This window comes from Podarcis vaucheri (assembly GCF_965113315.1).
Source record: "Podarcis vaucheri genome assembly, chromosome: 11".
Lineage (NCBI taxonomy): Eukaryota > Metazoa > Chordata > Lepidosauria > Squamata > Lacertidae > Podarcis > Podarcis vaucheri.
In genome coordinates, this window is record NC_138749.1 from 31,984,398 (window position 1) to 31,996,888 (window position 12,491).

The window sequence follows — 12,491 nt, forward strand, 5'->3', positions numbered from 1 at the left end:
GTATCTGGTGGGCTTTATTCACACTTGGTGGGCATGTGAGTATTATTCTGTAACTTTACAAAAAGTGTAATTTTATGCATCTGCCTAGTTATGCTATTGTTTTAATTCTCATGCTTATTATTTAATCATTTCTATACTGCACAACTTGTATACAAAAAAGGAATGGGCTAGCTAACTATAATTAGCAGGTAGTATGTTCTCTAACTTTGTTTTCTCAAACTGGTTCAGTTTACCTTGTGGGTGACTGGTTATTGTAATAAGTGAGTCAAAGAAGAGTCGGTTCACATTTAATACATTTTTTATATACATATTTTATCGATAGCTTGGTACTAGATTTTGGGTAATTCCTTTTTATTCTACAGTCGGTAGTCATGAGACATGCATACCATTGAAAATTAAATGTATAAATTAATCAACTTTCTATTGCATTGCAGGATCTTCGGAATTATCAATATACATTGCATACAATAGATAATTTATTTATTCATATGGAAATGGGTAGAAGCTACATTAAAATACCTCTGAGGAGATATAATGAGGTAAGAACAATTTGTCGTAAGGGCTGGTGCAGATGCAATAAAAATTTGGGAAAAATTTATATACAGACTACATAGTACCAGTGTGGCATCATGACTAATGTTGGATTTAGACTACAGAGGCCCAGGTTCAAATCTCCACAGCCATGAAGGTTGCTGAGTGATCTTGGCATAGTAATTAAATCCTAACTATCATGAATTGCTATCTTTAGGGAAAGGGCAGGATAAAATCGAGTAAAGCATGTAAATGTTTCATCCTGCGAAGTTATTAACATCTTAATATGTAAGAATTAGTTGTTTGAATAAGAAACGTTTGTAGGCCCTATAATAGAATTTTCTCCATTTACATGTGTTGTAATCTGGGTCCTAAGCAATATTTTCCCAGGTTTTGTGGGGCTAAACTTATGTGCTTTATAGCCAAACTCACAGCAATTGTAGGAAAAGGGGCTTGTGGGTAGGACATTATACAAAGTATTAAAGTGGCAGCTTTGGCCTTCTGAAGCAGCTGTAGTGTGCTAAGGAGGAAGTGCTGAATTTGAGAGAGAGGCAGAATGGTGAGGGTTATGTGAAGGTCGGTAACATTTTATCAGAATTTCACTTCCAGCCTGATTCTATCCATGTGTACTCATAAGTAAGTTCTGTGGTGTTCGACTGGACTTATTTCTAGATAGGTGTCTATACTTAGGGACATAGCTTAAGCCTTGGAGTTAAAAGAAGCAGCAAGGATTCATATTCTCTCTCACTCACACACACACGCGCACACACACACACACTCTCTTAATGACATTTCTGTAATTACAGGTGATGAAAGTCATAAATACTTCTAATGAGCATGTCATTAGCATTGGAGCCAGTTTTAGTCCTGAAGCAGATTCTCATTTAGTCTGTATACAGAATGATGATGGAGCCTATCAGACACAAGCAAACAGTGCTACTGGACAGCCTAGGAAAAGTAAGTGTCTTCCACAGTATTGTGTCCATTGGCGCATGTGGTCAGTTTTTTAGTCTGGTATGTGAGTGTCACGGATTGGCTGGACACTGTTTTTCTAGAACTTCATAAGTTGTGTGCATTTCTAATATAACACAGAATGTAAATACCTACTCAAATTACCGTATGTTTAAAATACTTCTAAGTTTGTATGAGCAATTGACATATATGATGTTTGTTTAGTTACAGGTGCAAGCTTTGTTGTGTTCAATGGAGCCCTAAAAACATCTTCTGGATTCCTTGCTAAATCTAGTATTGTTGAAGGTACGTGGTGTTTGTTTGTATTTTGGTGTGTTTTTTTTGCAGTCATGCCAGAGGTGAAGGAGGAGTCCCTGAGGCAGAGATGTGTCAGCATTGTACTCATGTTCCCAAGAGTGTTGTATGGCTGTTGTTTTTTGCAAAAGTTCTGTAGCTCCATTGTATTTCTCACTTAAGTTGCCCTTGTGAGTTTAGTGCGCATGACCAAAACAAAAAACAAAACTAGAATCAAGTGCTGCATATCCTATCCTCTGCACCTTTTTTTTTTAGGTTCCCCTCTTCTGCTGAAGTTGTGGGGGAATTGTTTGTGCCAGGTGTCATGCTGGAGCAGAGATGCAGTGAGGGCATGATAGTGAATTAGAATCCTAAAAGGTACTCCCAAAGGTCTGGTCCAGGCCTCCTTTGGATGCAGAAAAGCCACTACTATAGCAGTCCAGCCTCCTTGAATTGGTGTAGGATACAGCTGAAGTGTGCCCTGTGCCACTCACAACTCTGCTCCTTTTTCAGCTGTTCCACAGGTGTTCCTTTGCCAGCAGAATGGCTCTGCTGAAACATGTTCTGCAAGTTTATCATTATTGTATATGTATTTGGTGTCCTACCATCAAAACTGGGCTTCAGCTGAATCTTACACCCTGATGGATCTCAGGCACAAGATTTTGCCCATTGCTGTAGTAAAATAATTTGGCTTTGTTTTTATTAAAGTAATTGTTTTTCTTATAGATGGAATAATGGTTCAAATAACTCCAGAGATTATGGATGGCTTGCGTCAAGCTTTAAGGGGGAAAAAGGACTTTAGAATTACGTGTGGCAAAGTCGACTCTGGAGATCTGAGGGAATATGTAGAAATTTGTTGGGTAGAAAATGAAGAAAAAACAAATGTGAGGTATGATGTTTTTACAAAAGTCAAAATGTATGTTAATATTTTTCTGCAAAATGTCATCAGTTTTTTTTAAAAATAAAAGGTCTGATATTGACAACTATTTGCATAATCCTCCTATCTACAGAATTTTTTTCTAACATCTTTTGGCCATGCTTTATTAAAAAAATTATTTATCTGAAGGTCTGTAGATTATTGAGCCTCTCAGAGCTGCCCTATGAACATTTTAAATATTTTATGAATTTAGATATTATGGATATTTATCCTTTTATGTGGAAGCAAACATGAATAAGGAGGTGGACGAGAAATCTAGAAAATGTTAAGCTGCACAGTGAGACTGAATGTTTAGCAAAAGTGCTGTGTAGGAAATTTGGGTGATGGCACAGTACTATTGCAACAGCCCTAGAACATGCACACATAACTGGTCACATGCTGCAGATCAGAGGAACCGTCCAGGAGTCCAGTTTGAACAAGGTGAATTCAGTAATTGATGTTTCTCACTTGCAACATTCTGTGGATTCAGAATTGGTGGTAAACGGTGACTTGAATTAAGTTTTATTAAATGTGTTTCTGTGTTGCCGCAGAACTGAAGTTCTCTAGGTGGCCTACGTAAAAAATTGTAAAAAGCCTGAAAGAATCAAAAAAGACAGTTGCCTTTGCTCTTGTGTATTTTGGGTCCTTCTTGCAAATGGTTGGCCACTGGGAGAACAGGGTGCTGGACTAGATGGGCCTTTGGCCTGAACCAGCAGCCTCTTCTGGATTCAACACTCTGCTCAGCTAGTGCTTAAGCAGCTGCTTGGATTTCAGACTTACATTTTTGGTCCATCCAATCTCAAATTCAGGATGGTTGACAGTAATAGATACAATTCTATATAATGTGACATGCTACATTAATTTCTATTTGGGCTGGCTTCCAGTAACATATTATGTAGGGAAAGAGTCTGACTGGTGCAATTAATGCAGTATTAATCTTGCTTCATAGAGTTACAAGCCCAATAGATGGGAAATCAATGGAAGGAGTTCCAAGCGAAAAAATTGTCCAAGAAGAATATTTTGAAATGGATAATAAACTTGTAAAGTGTACAGAAGTAAGTAAATGCTGCTGTTCTCAAAATAACAAATATTTGCTACAATAGTAAATGAAGCTTTTGCAACATTGATAAGGTATCTGTGTGACAAAGAGATACAAGATTGCTGAATTCTTCACACTACATGCAGTTTTTGCAGTTACTCAGGAAAGCACCAGATTATTACTCGGCCATGAGACATGGAAGTTGAAACTTTTTTCAGCCACTAGTATTTTGACTGATGAAAGGCAGCACACCTGCCTTTTCACGTTCTGGAAGAACATATGCAAGGGATCCCCCAGGCTTGAATGAATGAATAAATTTATTACGGTCATAGACCAGAAGAAAGGAAAAAAAAACAAAAAAAAAACATAAAAGGCAGCAATAATTTACAAGGGAATGGTGGTGTCAGTTAAAAATTGTAAAATTATACATAAAAACAATGCACATATACACCCACACCCACACACACACACATATACATACTCATATATGCACTACAGTATATGTATGGGCTTAAAAAAGGGGGGGCTTATCCAGGGGTCAGATCTTTTACTTTTTTACAGCTAATGCCCTCCGCTTGATCGCGGCCGCAGAAAACTTGGCCACTTTCAATGTTACTTCTGGGTTTTTGTCTCCTAGTAGGATTTTCAGCCGCTGAGATTCAGATCGACCTGGAAATTTCTGAACGATAGGGGAGATAAACAGTAACCTGATATCCCCGTAAAGGTCGCAGTGTAACAGCACATGTGAAGCCGTTTCCACCTCCTTCAGACCACATGGGCAAACTCGTTCAGCATAGGGTGTGCCCTCGTATCTGCCCTTTAGTAAGGCAGATGGCAATACATCAAATCTAGTAAGGGTAAACGCCCGCCTATATTTTGCGATTTGTAGGTCCATCAGATATGGGGTTAGATTAAACCCTTTTCCATAATCTTGGATAGCTGGATATTTATCTATCTTGCTCATATGGTCCTGAAGCTCTACATCTCCTATTCGCTGGCTCACCATCATTTTAGCCTTTTCAAAGCCTGAGGCTATGAGTTCTTGTGAGGAAAGCCCCAGGCCCCTCAGTTTTTCATAGAGCGACAATCTCCATTTAGACTGGAACGGGTCTAGTAGAGTCAATGGAGCCACTCCCACTGGGAAAAATATGAGTTTTAGCCAGAAATGAATCTTCAGGATCCATATCCTGGCATTAATAGGGAGTTGGCCAACCTCCAGCCTAACGGCAGTGTTAGAGACACAGGTAGGTAACCCTAGTAGGGAACGATAAAATTTAGTTTGTACAGATCCCCCAGGCTTGTCTTACCAGGCACGAAGAGATCATTTTGTAGTGATCTCTATCTCATATGGAAGTGGATTCCCAGGCAGGTTCTTCAGTATGATAGAGTATGTGGTGTATGTAAAGAAAGACCAGCTGTTATTTGTATTGCTCTTCTTTATGGTTTTAAATCAGAAAATTTGTTTTAAAAAAGATTCTACCATAAAACAAAAGCTGTTGGAAGGATATTTTATCCATTTACTCTTTCAGAGACATTTTTACTTATCTATTCTCAGGTTTGAGTACTTAAGAAGTGAGTAGAGGTTGGGTCTGGGATATTTTTTTTAAAAACACCACTCTAGAATCTTTGTAGGATAAGGATCACTTAGGTTCAGACATTGAATTCTTTTAGACTTATATTCCCTTTCAGCCCAATACTTTGGTTTATACTGGCTTTGGATCTACTCCATTGTTAGACAAACTCTTGCTAATAGCAGCATAAATGTCTGAGTTAGGGAATGGGACAGATAGTCTCGGAATTAGGGGTGGGAGGAAGTACAGCTTAGAGCTAACAGTTGGAATTGGCCTTTTGGGAAAGGCATTTGTTTCTGCTTCCATATTTCAGAATGTTAATCTGCATTTTGAATACATTTTTCTTCTCCAATAGTTGGATGATTTCACACATTTTGTTTTATTTTATTTTATTAATTCCTGCATCTATCTTGTCCCTTTGCAAATTCTAGTGAACACCATTGATCCAACATACCTATCATTGAATGTTATCGCTGCTGCAGTAGTCATTTTAATTTTAGCGTGAAAAAGTCTGCTATTTAGGGAAGAAATCACTATAGCTAACTGTTCTCTAATTACATTTCAGGTGTTCTATCTCTTAAAGGCCAGTGAGGTATCCAGTCATGCTCATCAATTTGCTAAAGAAATTGCACTGGCTTCTTGTATGGCCCTTCGCCAACATCTCAAAACCCTGAAAAGTCATGGAATGAACAAGATAGGCCTGAGAGTCTCAATGGATACGGATAGGGTAACTTTTTAAAAGCTGCAGCTATATATCCATATATGTGATGCTCATACAGACATTTGGGAACACTGTATGGAATATGCCCTATATGAACTTGGGGGGAAATGGAACAAATGTGGTATAAAAATGTATTCATGTCAATTAATATCAGTTCTTATATAAATAACTCACCAGCATTCATTTGGATGAGATTTAAAACAGTCAAGTTCTTGCTGTACCAAAGCACTTGTTGCCTCATCTTAGAGATGAGGAACCTGCATCAGTGAGTGAAAAGACAGCCTGAAATGGGCCAAATCCATAGTATTTTTAATGACTGGGAGCTTGCATCTTCCCAGCCAGATGGGCAGGGTATAAATAAGAAATTATTATTATAAATTATAGCTAGCACTTTGGCAGATTCCATAAATAGCTGCAGCAGGTGTCATTGACCCTTTGGATCTGCGGACACATTTGGAATTTGATAGTATGCTGTGGGCACCACCCCTTTCTGCTTGCTTACCGTATTTTCCGCCCTATAGGATGCACTTTCCCCCCTCCAAAAATGAAGGGGAAATGTGGGTGCGTCCTATGGGGCGAATACAGGCTTTCGCTGAAGCCTGAAGAGCGAGAGGCTCTCGCTCTCCAGGCTTCAGGAAGCTCTGCGCAACTCTCCAGAGCCCAGCGTGAAGCCGCGCCGGGCTCCGGAGGGTTGCGCAGAGCTGCCTGCGCTCCCAGCTCAGCTTCGGCATGGCTCTGGCTCCCGTTCTGGGGGCTGGGGTTGGGGGAAGCTCGGGCTTCCCCCGACCCCAGCCGCGCAAGCTCCCACAGTGATGACGAAGCCTGGGGGGGGGAAATAAATTTTCTCCCTTTATTTCCCCCCCCCCAAAAAAATCTAGGTGCGTCCTATGGGCCGGTGCGTCCTATGGGGCGAAAAATACGGTATATCCCCCTACCCAGTGCTTTTTTTTCAGGAGGTACTCAAGGGTATGCAGTACTGGCATCTCTCTCTTTCTCTCTCTTGATTAAAAAGTATGACACTTACTGTAACTACTTCATGGTGAATACTGGCACCTATTTTTCTAGGAAAAAAGCACTGCCCCATCCCTTCTGTCCTTATCCTCCCACTCCCTCCACCAGAGAGACAGAAAAAGAGAGCACACCCACTTTTTGATCTTTCAGAAGTAAAGGTTAGATAAGGTAGAATTAAAATAGATCCTCTTGAATTTCCATGATTTCACATAAGAGTCCCACCAAAAACCACCATCAAATTAAAATTAGACTGCACAATGAAAAAGAAACAGATCTGGTGCTTATCAGCACCATAAAAATATTGATCCAAAGCAGAAACCCTAATTGACCTTCATTTTTACAAAGTATGACAAACTTTGAGTCTGAGGGGATCGCTAGTAGATAATAAAGCTAATACTGTTATTGATACAGTCGTACCTTGGAAGTCGAACAAAATCCGTTCCGGAAGGCTGCTCGACTTCCAAAACGTTCAGAAACCAAAGTGCAGCTTCTGATTGGCTGCAGGAAGCTCCTGCAGCCAATTGGAAGCCCTGTCAGACGTTCAGCTTCCAAAAATAGTTTGCAAACCAGAACACACCTTGCAGAACTTAGTGGAATGGTTCGGGAAAGGTTGATTCCTTTGTTGTTACTTCTTTTTTAAATGTTAAATTATGGTAGTAAACTGCCTGAAGATTTTAGAATAGGATATATATCTAATTATTGTGTTGCTGTCTATATTGTTTGTTATGGTAAATCAAACACGTTTTTATTTTATTTTAGGTGGAATACCAGGCAGGATCTGGAGGCAAGCTTCTTCCCCAGCATTACCTAAATGATCTGGATAGTGCTTTGATCCCAGTGATTCATGGTGGGACATCAAATGCTACAAATCTACCAATGGAAATGGAATTAATATTTTTCATCACTGAATCTCTCTTAATATAACAGGCATGTATGTTATACTGCAGTGGACTGAATTGCTAGCAGTGACCAATACCAAAGCAGTTAGATTACACTATGGATGAAATATTCAGGTTTTATTTTTTTAAAAGCCAATGATTTAGTAACACATCTTTAATAACATTTTACCTTTTTAAAATGTGAGCATGTTCCTCCTTAATGTCAACATGGAATATCATTTTAAAAACCTGACTATTATCTAATGTTCTGAAAGTTTACACTTAATACAGCCCAGTAAAAGGCAAGAAAGGATTAAAACTAGCTTGTATGTGCAAAATACTGAAGGATATCCATCTATCATTTGCAGATGTTTTAGGTGGTTTTTTTAAATTAGATACAAGTCTGATAGGCTATTCTTAAATAGTTTTGGGGTTGTTTGTTTGCTTGTTTTAAAAAAGATAAGTGTAAGCTAAAGTGGGATATGTTTGAACAGATCAATATTACCTAGAAACAAGGCATGTTTCTTACCATTGTAATAATTTTATAACTCTGATTTTTTTTTTAATGGTATGTTTTTTAAGTGTATAATGATGCACTTTTCCAAAATTTGTCAGCTCTCATGGAATTACTTTTTTGAATGGCTAATTTTGTTATATGTTTATAATGAATTTATTGAACATAAAGATGAATACCCTTTATATTAAATACCTAATCTTTTTTCTTCTATGCTCAGATGTACAGTTTCTTGGTTTTTCCAAGAATGAGTAAGAAGCCAGATGACCCTTAAAGTAGTCATCCTGTAGCAGTAAATCAGGCATAAAGCCTGCCTGTGCGCCATTCTCTGATTTTTGAGACCTCTTGGTATCCCTGTTTATTTTCAGGGAGAACAATGTATTAAGTGTGAATTTTCATGAACGGTTTCCTGTATACAGTACTTATTTTTATACTGGGGTATTTGCATTAAATAAGCATTTATATATGAGGATAATTGATATTAGTACCTGAGAACTCTAAATACATTTTTATAATGCCTGCATAATGTTCCTGTTTGTTATGCACAGAAGTAAATTGTGTGTGCCTATGTGTCTGTTTGATTAAAGTATTAGACTGAATTTATTGCATTCTAATTGTATCTAGATGCCTTCTTGACATTCACTGGGGTATATTTATGTTGTATCAAAATACAGCTTATAAACTAAAATGTTTGCCAGTTTATGTTATGGTGGCACAGGATTTTGGAAACGTTGAGAAATTGCTGGCCATTAGACTATTATCATTGAACCAATGCACTCCTTTCTATTCAGAATTAAATTTCTGTGGGCAAGCTAAAGTTTACAGTAACATTCATTATAATACCATATCTAGGTTCTTGTATCGGTGAACAGAGGAAGACAGCTGCAGCAAAGAATGCTAAGTGTTTCAAATATTGACCCATCATATGTAACCATGGCTTGTACAACATTACATTGTGTAAAAGCAATTGTAACCCATTTTGTCATAATAGCTTTATGTTCTCTTGGAAATTGATCCTTTCAGTTTATAGATAACAAATAGCATTTTATAAACACTTGTTTTAGAACAATATTATTAGGCCTTATAAAATGTATAAATATTATTAAAATCTTCATGAATGAAGCTGACAAGTACTTAACAAATGACACAACAACATTTTAAAAGCTGTGATACATTGTTTAAAGGTCCCTTTCAGTTGCTTATTTAAGTTGAACTTTATCGGTTCCGAAATCTATTTAAAGTTCCTCAGAGTAACCATGAAGATTTCTGCCTCTGTTTTAAAAGTGAACATGTTAAGCTTATTGACTTTGGTACATTCTGGCCATAAAAAATGTGTGTGGTCTTATTTATAGTATTACAGACCATGTACAACTTGCTAAATAACCTGCTATAAGAAATCTGATTTTCAATGTTCTTAAATGCACAGTAGAGAAATAAAGACTGGGATTTCAATAACTTATGTGTGCCTAACTAATTCTATGTTTGTGTTTCTCAGACAATATTCTCACGCTACATAGCAGGTTGCTTTAGAGGCAAATTGTGGGGGTTGAAAAAAGACAAGTAAAAATACCACCGAGAATGCCAGGTGCTTGGATATGCACAAAGTAGTTCTTCAGATATTGTCAAAATATGTGTGTTTCACATATTGAACAAATTGTCAATTGAGAAGGAAACTGGAGTATTTCTGGTCCTGTTAGTCTTTAAGGGTTATCTGTACAATATTTCTAGACTAAAACACAGAAGTATTTTAAAATGTATGTTGTGACACTTCACTACAATTAAGTTGAACTGCTTGTCTTTTTATTATAATATCCAGCCACAGACCTGAAGGGAAAACAATAAAAAATAGAATTTGAGCAAAATATGCTAATTCACATTAAAATGGTGTAATAAACAAGTATATTTTGTGTTTAATGCCTTAATAAGGGGTTGGCTTTAATAAGGTAAAATACAAATGCTATTGCACAGATTTAACTTTAATGATCTCTTTATAAATCACTAGCAGCTTTTAGACTACCATTACTGTCATAGTACTGGAAAAAATCTTTCCCCCTTTCTTCCATTTCCCCTTGGTACCAAGGCTTGCTGACTCTGTCATCTTCCTCATTTTTAAGTTCAGGCAGTTGCCCAATCTATACTGCCTCTTCCTTTGAACATGGTCATGTAGGAGATGTTGTCTCTTTACACCAGCAATTTTTGTGCAAGTAATTTATGTCCCTTGAAGAATGATTTAATGTTATAAGATACATTGTGAAATTTATGCTCACACTTGTTCTTACCTGTTGTGCTTGTGTTGATAGACGCGGGTGGTGCTGTGGGTTAAACCACAGAGCCTAGGCCTTGCCGATCAGAAGGTTGGTGGTTCGAATCCCCGCAACGGGGTGAGCTCATGTTGCTTGGTCCCTGCTCCTGCCAACCTAGCAGTTCAAAAGCACATTGATGTGCAAGTAGATAAATAGGTACCGCTCTGGCGGGAAGGTAAACGGCATTTCCGTGCGCTGCTTGGGTTCGCCAGAAACGGCTTAGTCACGCTGGCCACATGACCCAGAAGCTGTACGCCGGCTCCCTTGGCCAATAAAGCGAGATGAGCGCCACAACCCCAGAGTCGGCCACAACTGGACCTAATGGTCAGGGGTCCCTTTACCTTTTAATTTATGTCCCTTGAAGAATGATTTAATGTTATAAGATACATTGTGAAATTTATGCTCACACTTATTCTTGTGTTTGTGTTGACAGACCGCAAGCGAATGAATAAAAAATGCATGTTTTTGTATTATAAACCACCTTGTGATCCTCCAATGAAGGGTGTTTTTGAAATGTTGTTAATAATAATACCTTCATTCATGGCCATATCTTGCAATTAGCTGAAGATCCTTTATTTATGCTTTAAGGTCCTTTTCTATTCCTGAGTATACTTTTCGTTACCTCCTCACATTTCCATTTCCCTACATCTTCTGCTTGGCTAGGGCTGCGCCCACTGGCAGAGGAAGAGGAGTGCGGGGGGAGCACACCGTCCCCAGCAGCGCGATCCCGGTTGGGTGCCATCGCAGCTGCCTCCCACACATGCTGGGCACCATGCCCCCACAGACGGTGTGCCACGCCCCCAGGACACATGCCACGCCCCTGTGGGCAGTGCACAACGCCCCCAGGACGCACACCACACCCCTGCAGGCGGTGTGCCACGCCCCTGGGGTGCGTGCCAGCCTCGCCCCCTACCTGCTCTTTGCCTGCCCCCCCCCATGCTGGAGCATGAAGCTCCGCCACTGGTTGCACCAATCAATCTTTATTGCCCTTTCCAAATAACTTCTCACAGCCTTATTTACTGGATTTGGCAGGCCTGTTAACCCTCCTCCCTGTACTAAAACAAGTACAGTGGTACCTTGGTACTTGAACAGTTTGGCCCCCGAACGCCACAAACCCAGAAGTGAGTGTTCTGGTTTGCGAACGTTTTCAGAAACCGGACATCTGATGCGGCTTCTGATTGAGTGCAGGAAGCTCCTAGAGCCATTTAAAAGCCACGCCTTGTTTTTTTTACAGTTTCGGGAGTCAAATGGACTCCCAGAACGGATTAAGTTTGAAAACCAAGGTACCACTGTATGTGTAGGGATTGGATGGGTAGCTCTCCTACAGTTAAAGGTGCCAGTCCTATCCTTCACTTCTATGCAAGTCATCCACTACACTAGCACTACTGCTTCTAAGTGTTATCTGTGTCCTTCAGAATCCTGACAAAACTTGCTTGGAGCGTCTGTGTGTTTAATAGGCCAAAATGCAGCCCTTGACTTCTTGTCTCCCAAACAGTAATGTCACTTGCTGTGTGCTGCACTCCTGCCTGACTTTGTTTAAGAACTAAACTTACTGCTCTTGCTTTTGCAGGGTGTTTTTGTGCAGGTTGGCACTTAAAGGAAACATGTAGTAATACAGCTCTATGAGCAGCATTTTAAGGTGAAACATGGGATATATACTTTTAAATACCTGCACCAAAGGTATTTGTGGGACACACTCCTAGGTGGTTGCATGGGTGTAGCCAGGATTTTTGTGGGGGTGGGGTCAGGCCTTTTGTTAGGG

General features: G+C 39.2%; 1 protein-coding gene and 1 long non-coding RNA gene across 5 annotated transcripts in view; one reads left to right on the plus strand and one right to left on the minus strand.

Moving 5' to 3' along the window:
- ZFYVE16 (zinc finger FYVE-type containing 16) overlaps positions 1-9,881 on the plus strand; it is a 35,034-nt gene extending 25,153 nt beyond the window's left edge. For all 4 annotated transcript variants that reach the window (XM_082191874.1, XM_082191873.1, XM_082191872.1 and 1 more), the window contains 7 exons: positions 435-539; positions 1,338-1,488; positions 1,708-1,788; positions 2,503-2,665; positions 3,642-3,747; positions 5,868-6,029; positions 7,794-9,881. In XM_082191874.1, coding sequence (XP_082048000.1) covers positions 435-539; positions 1,338-1,488; positions 1,708-1,788; positions 2,503-2,665; positions 3,642-3,747; positions 5,868-6,029; positions 7,794-7,958 — 933 coding nt within the window. In that variant the 3' untranslated portion in view covers positions 7,959-9,881. The remainder of the gene's footprint in view (positions 1-434; positions 540-1,337; positions 1,489-1,707; positions 1,789-2,502; positions 2,666-3,641; positions 3,748-5,867; positions 6,030-7,793) is intronic.
- On the minus strand, positions 9,619-12,466 carry LOC309514762. Its single transcript, XR_014212182.1, has 2 exons — positions 12,423-12,466; positions 9,619-10,605 (listed from the first exon to the last, which is right to left on the minus strand). It is a non-coding gene; the product is annotated as an uncharacterized lncRNA (long non-coding RNA).
- Positions 12,467-12,491: the final 25 nt, after the last annotated feature.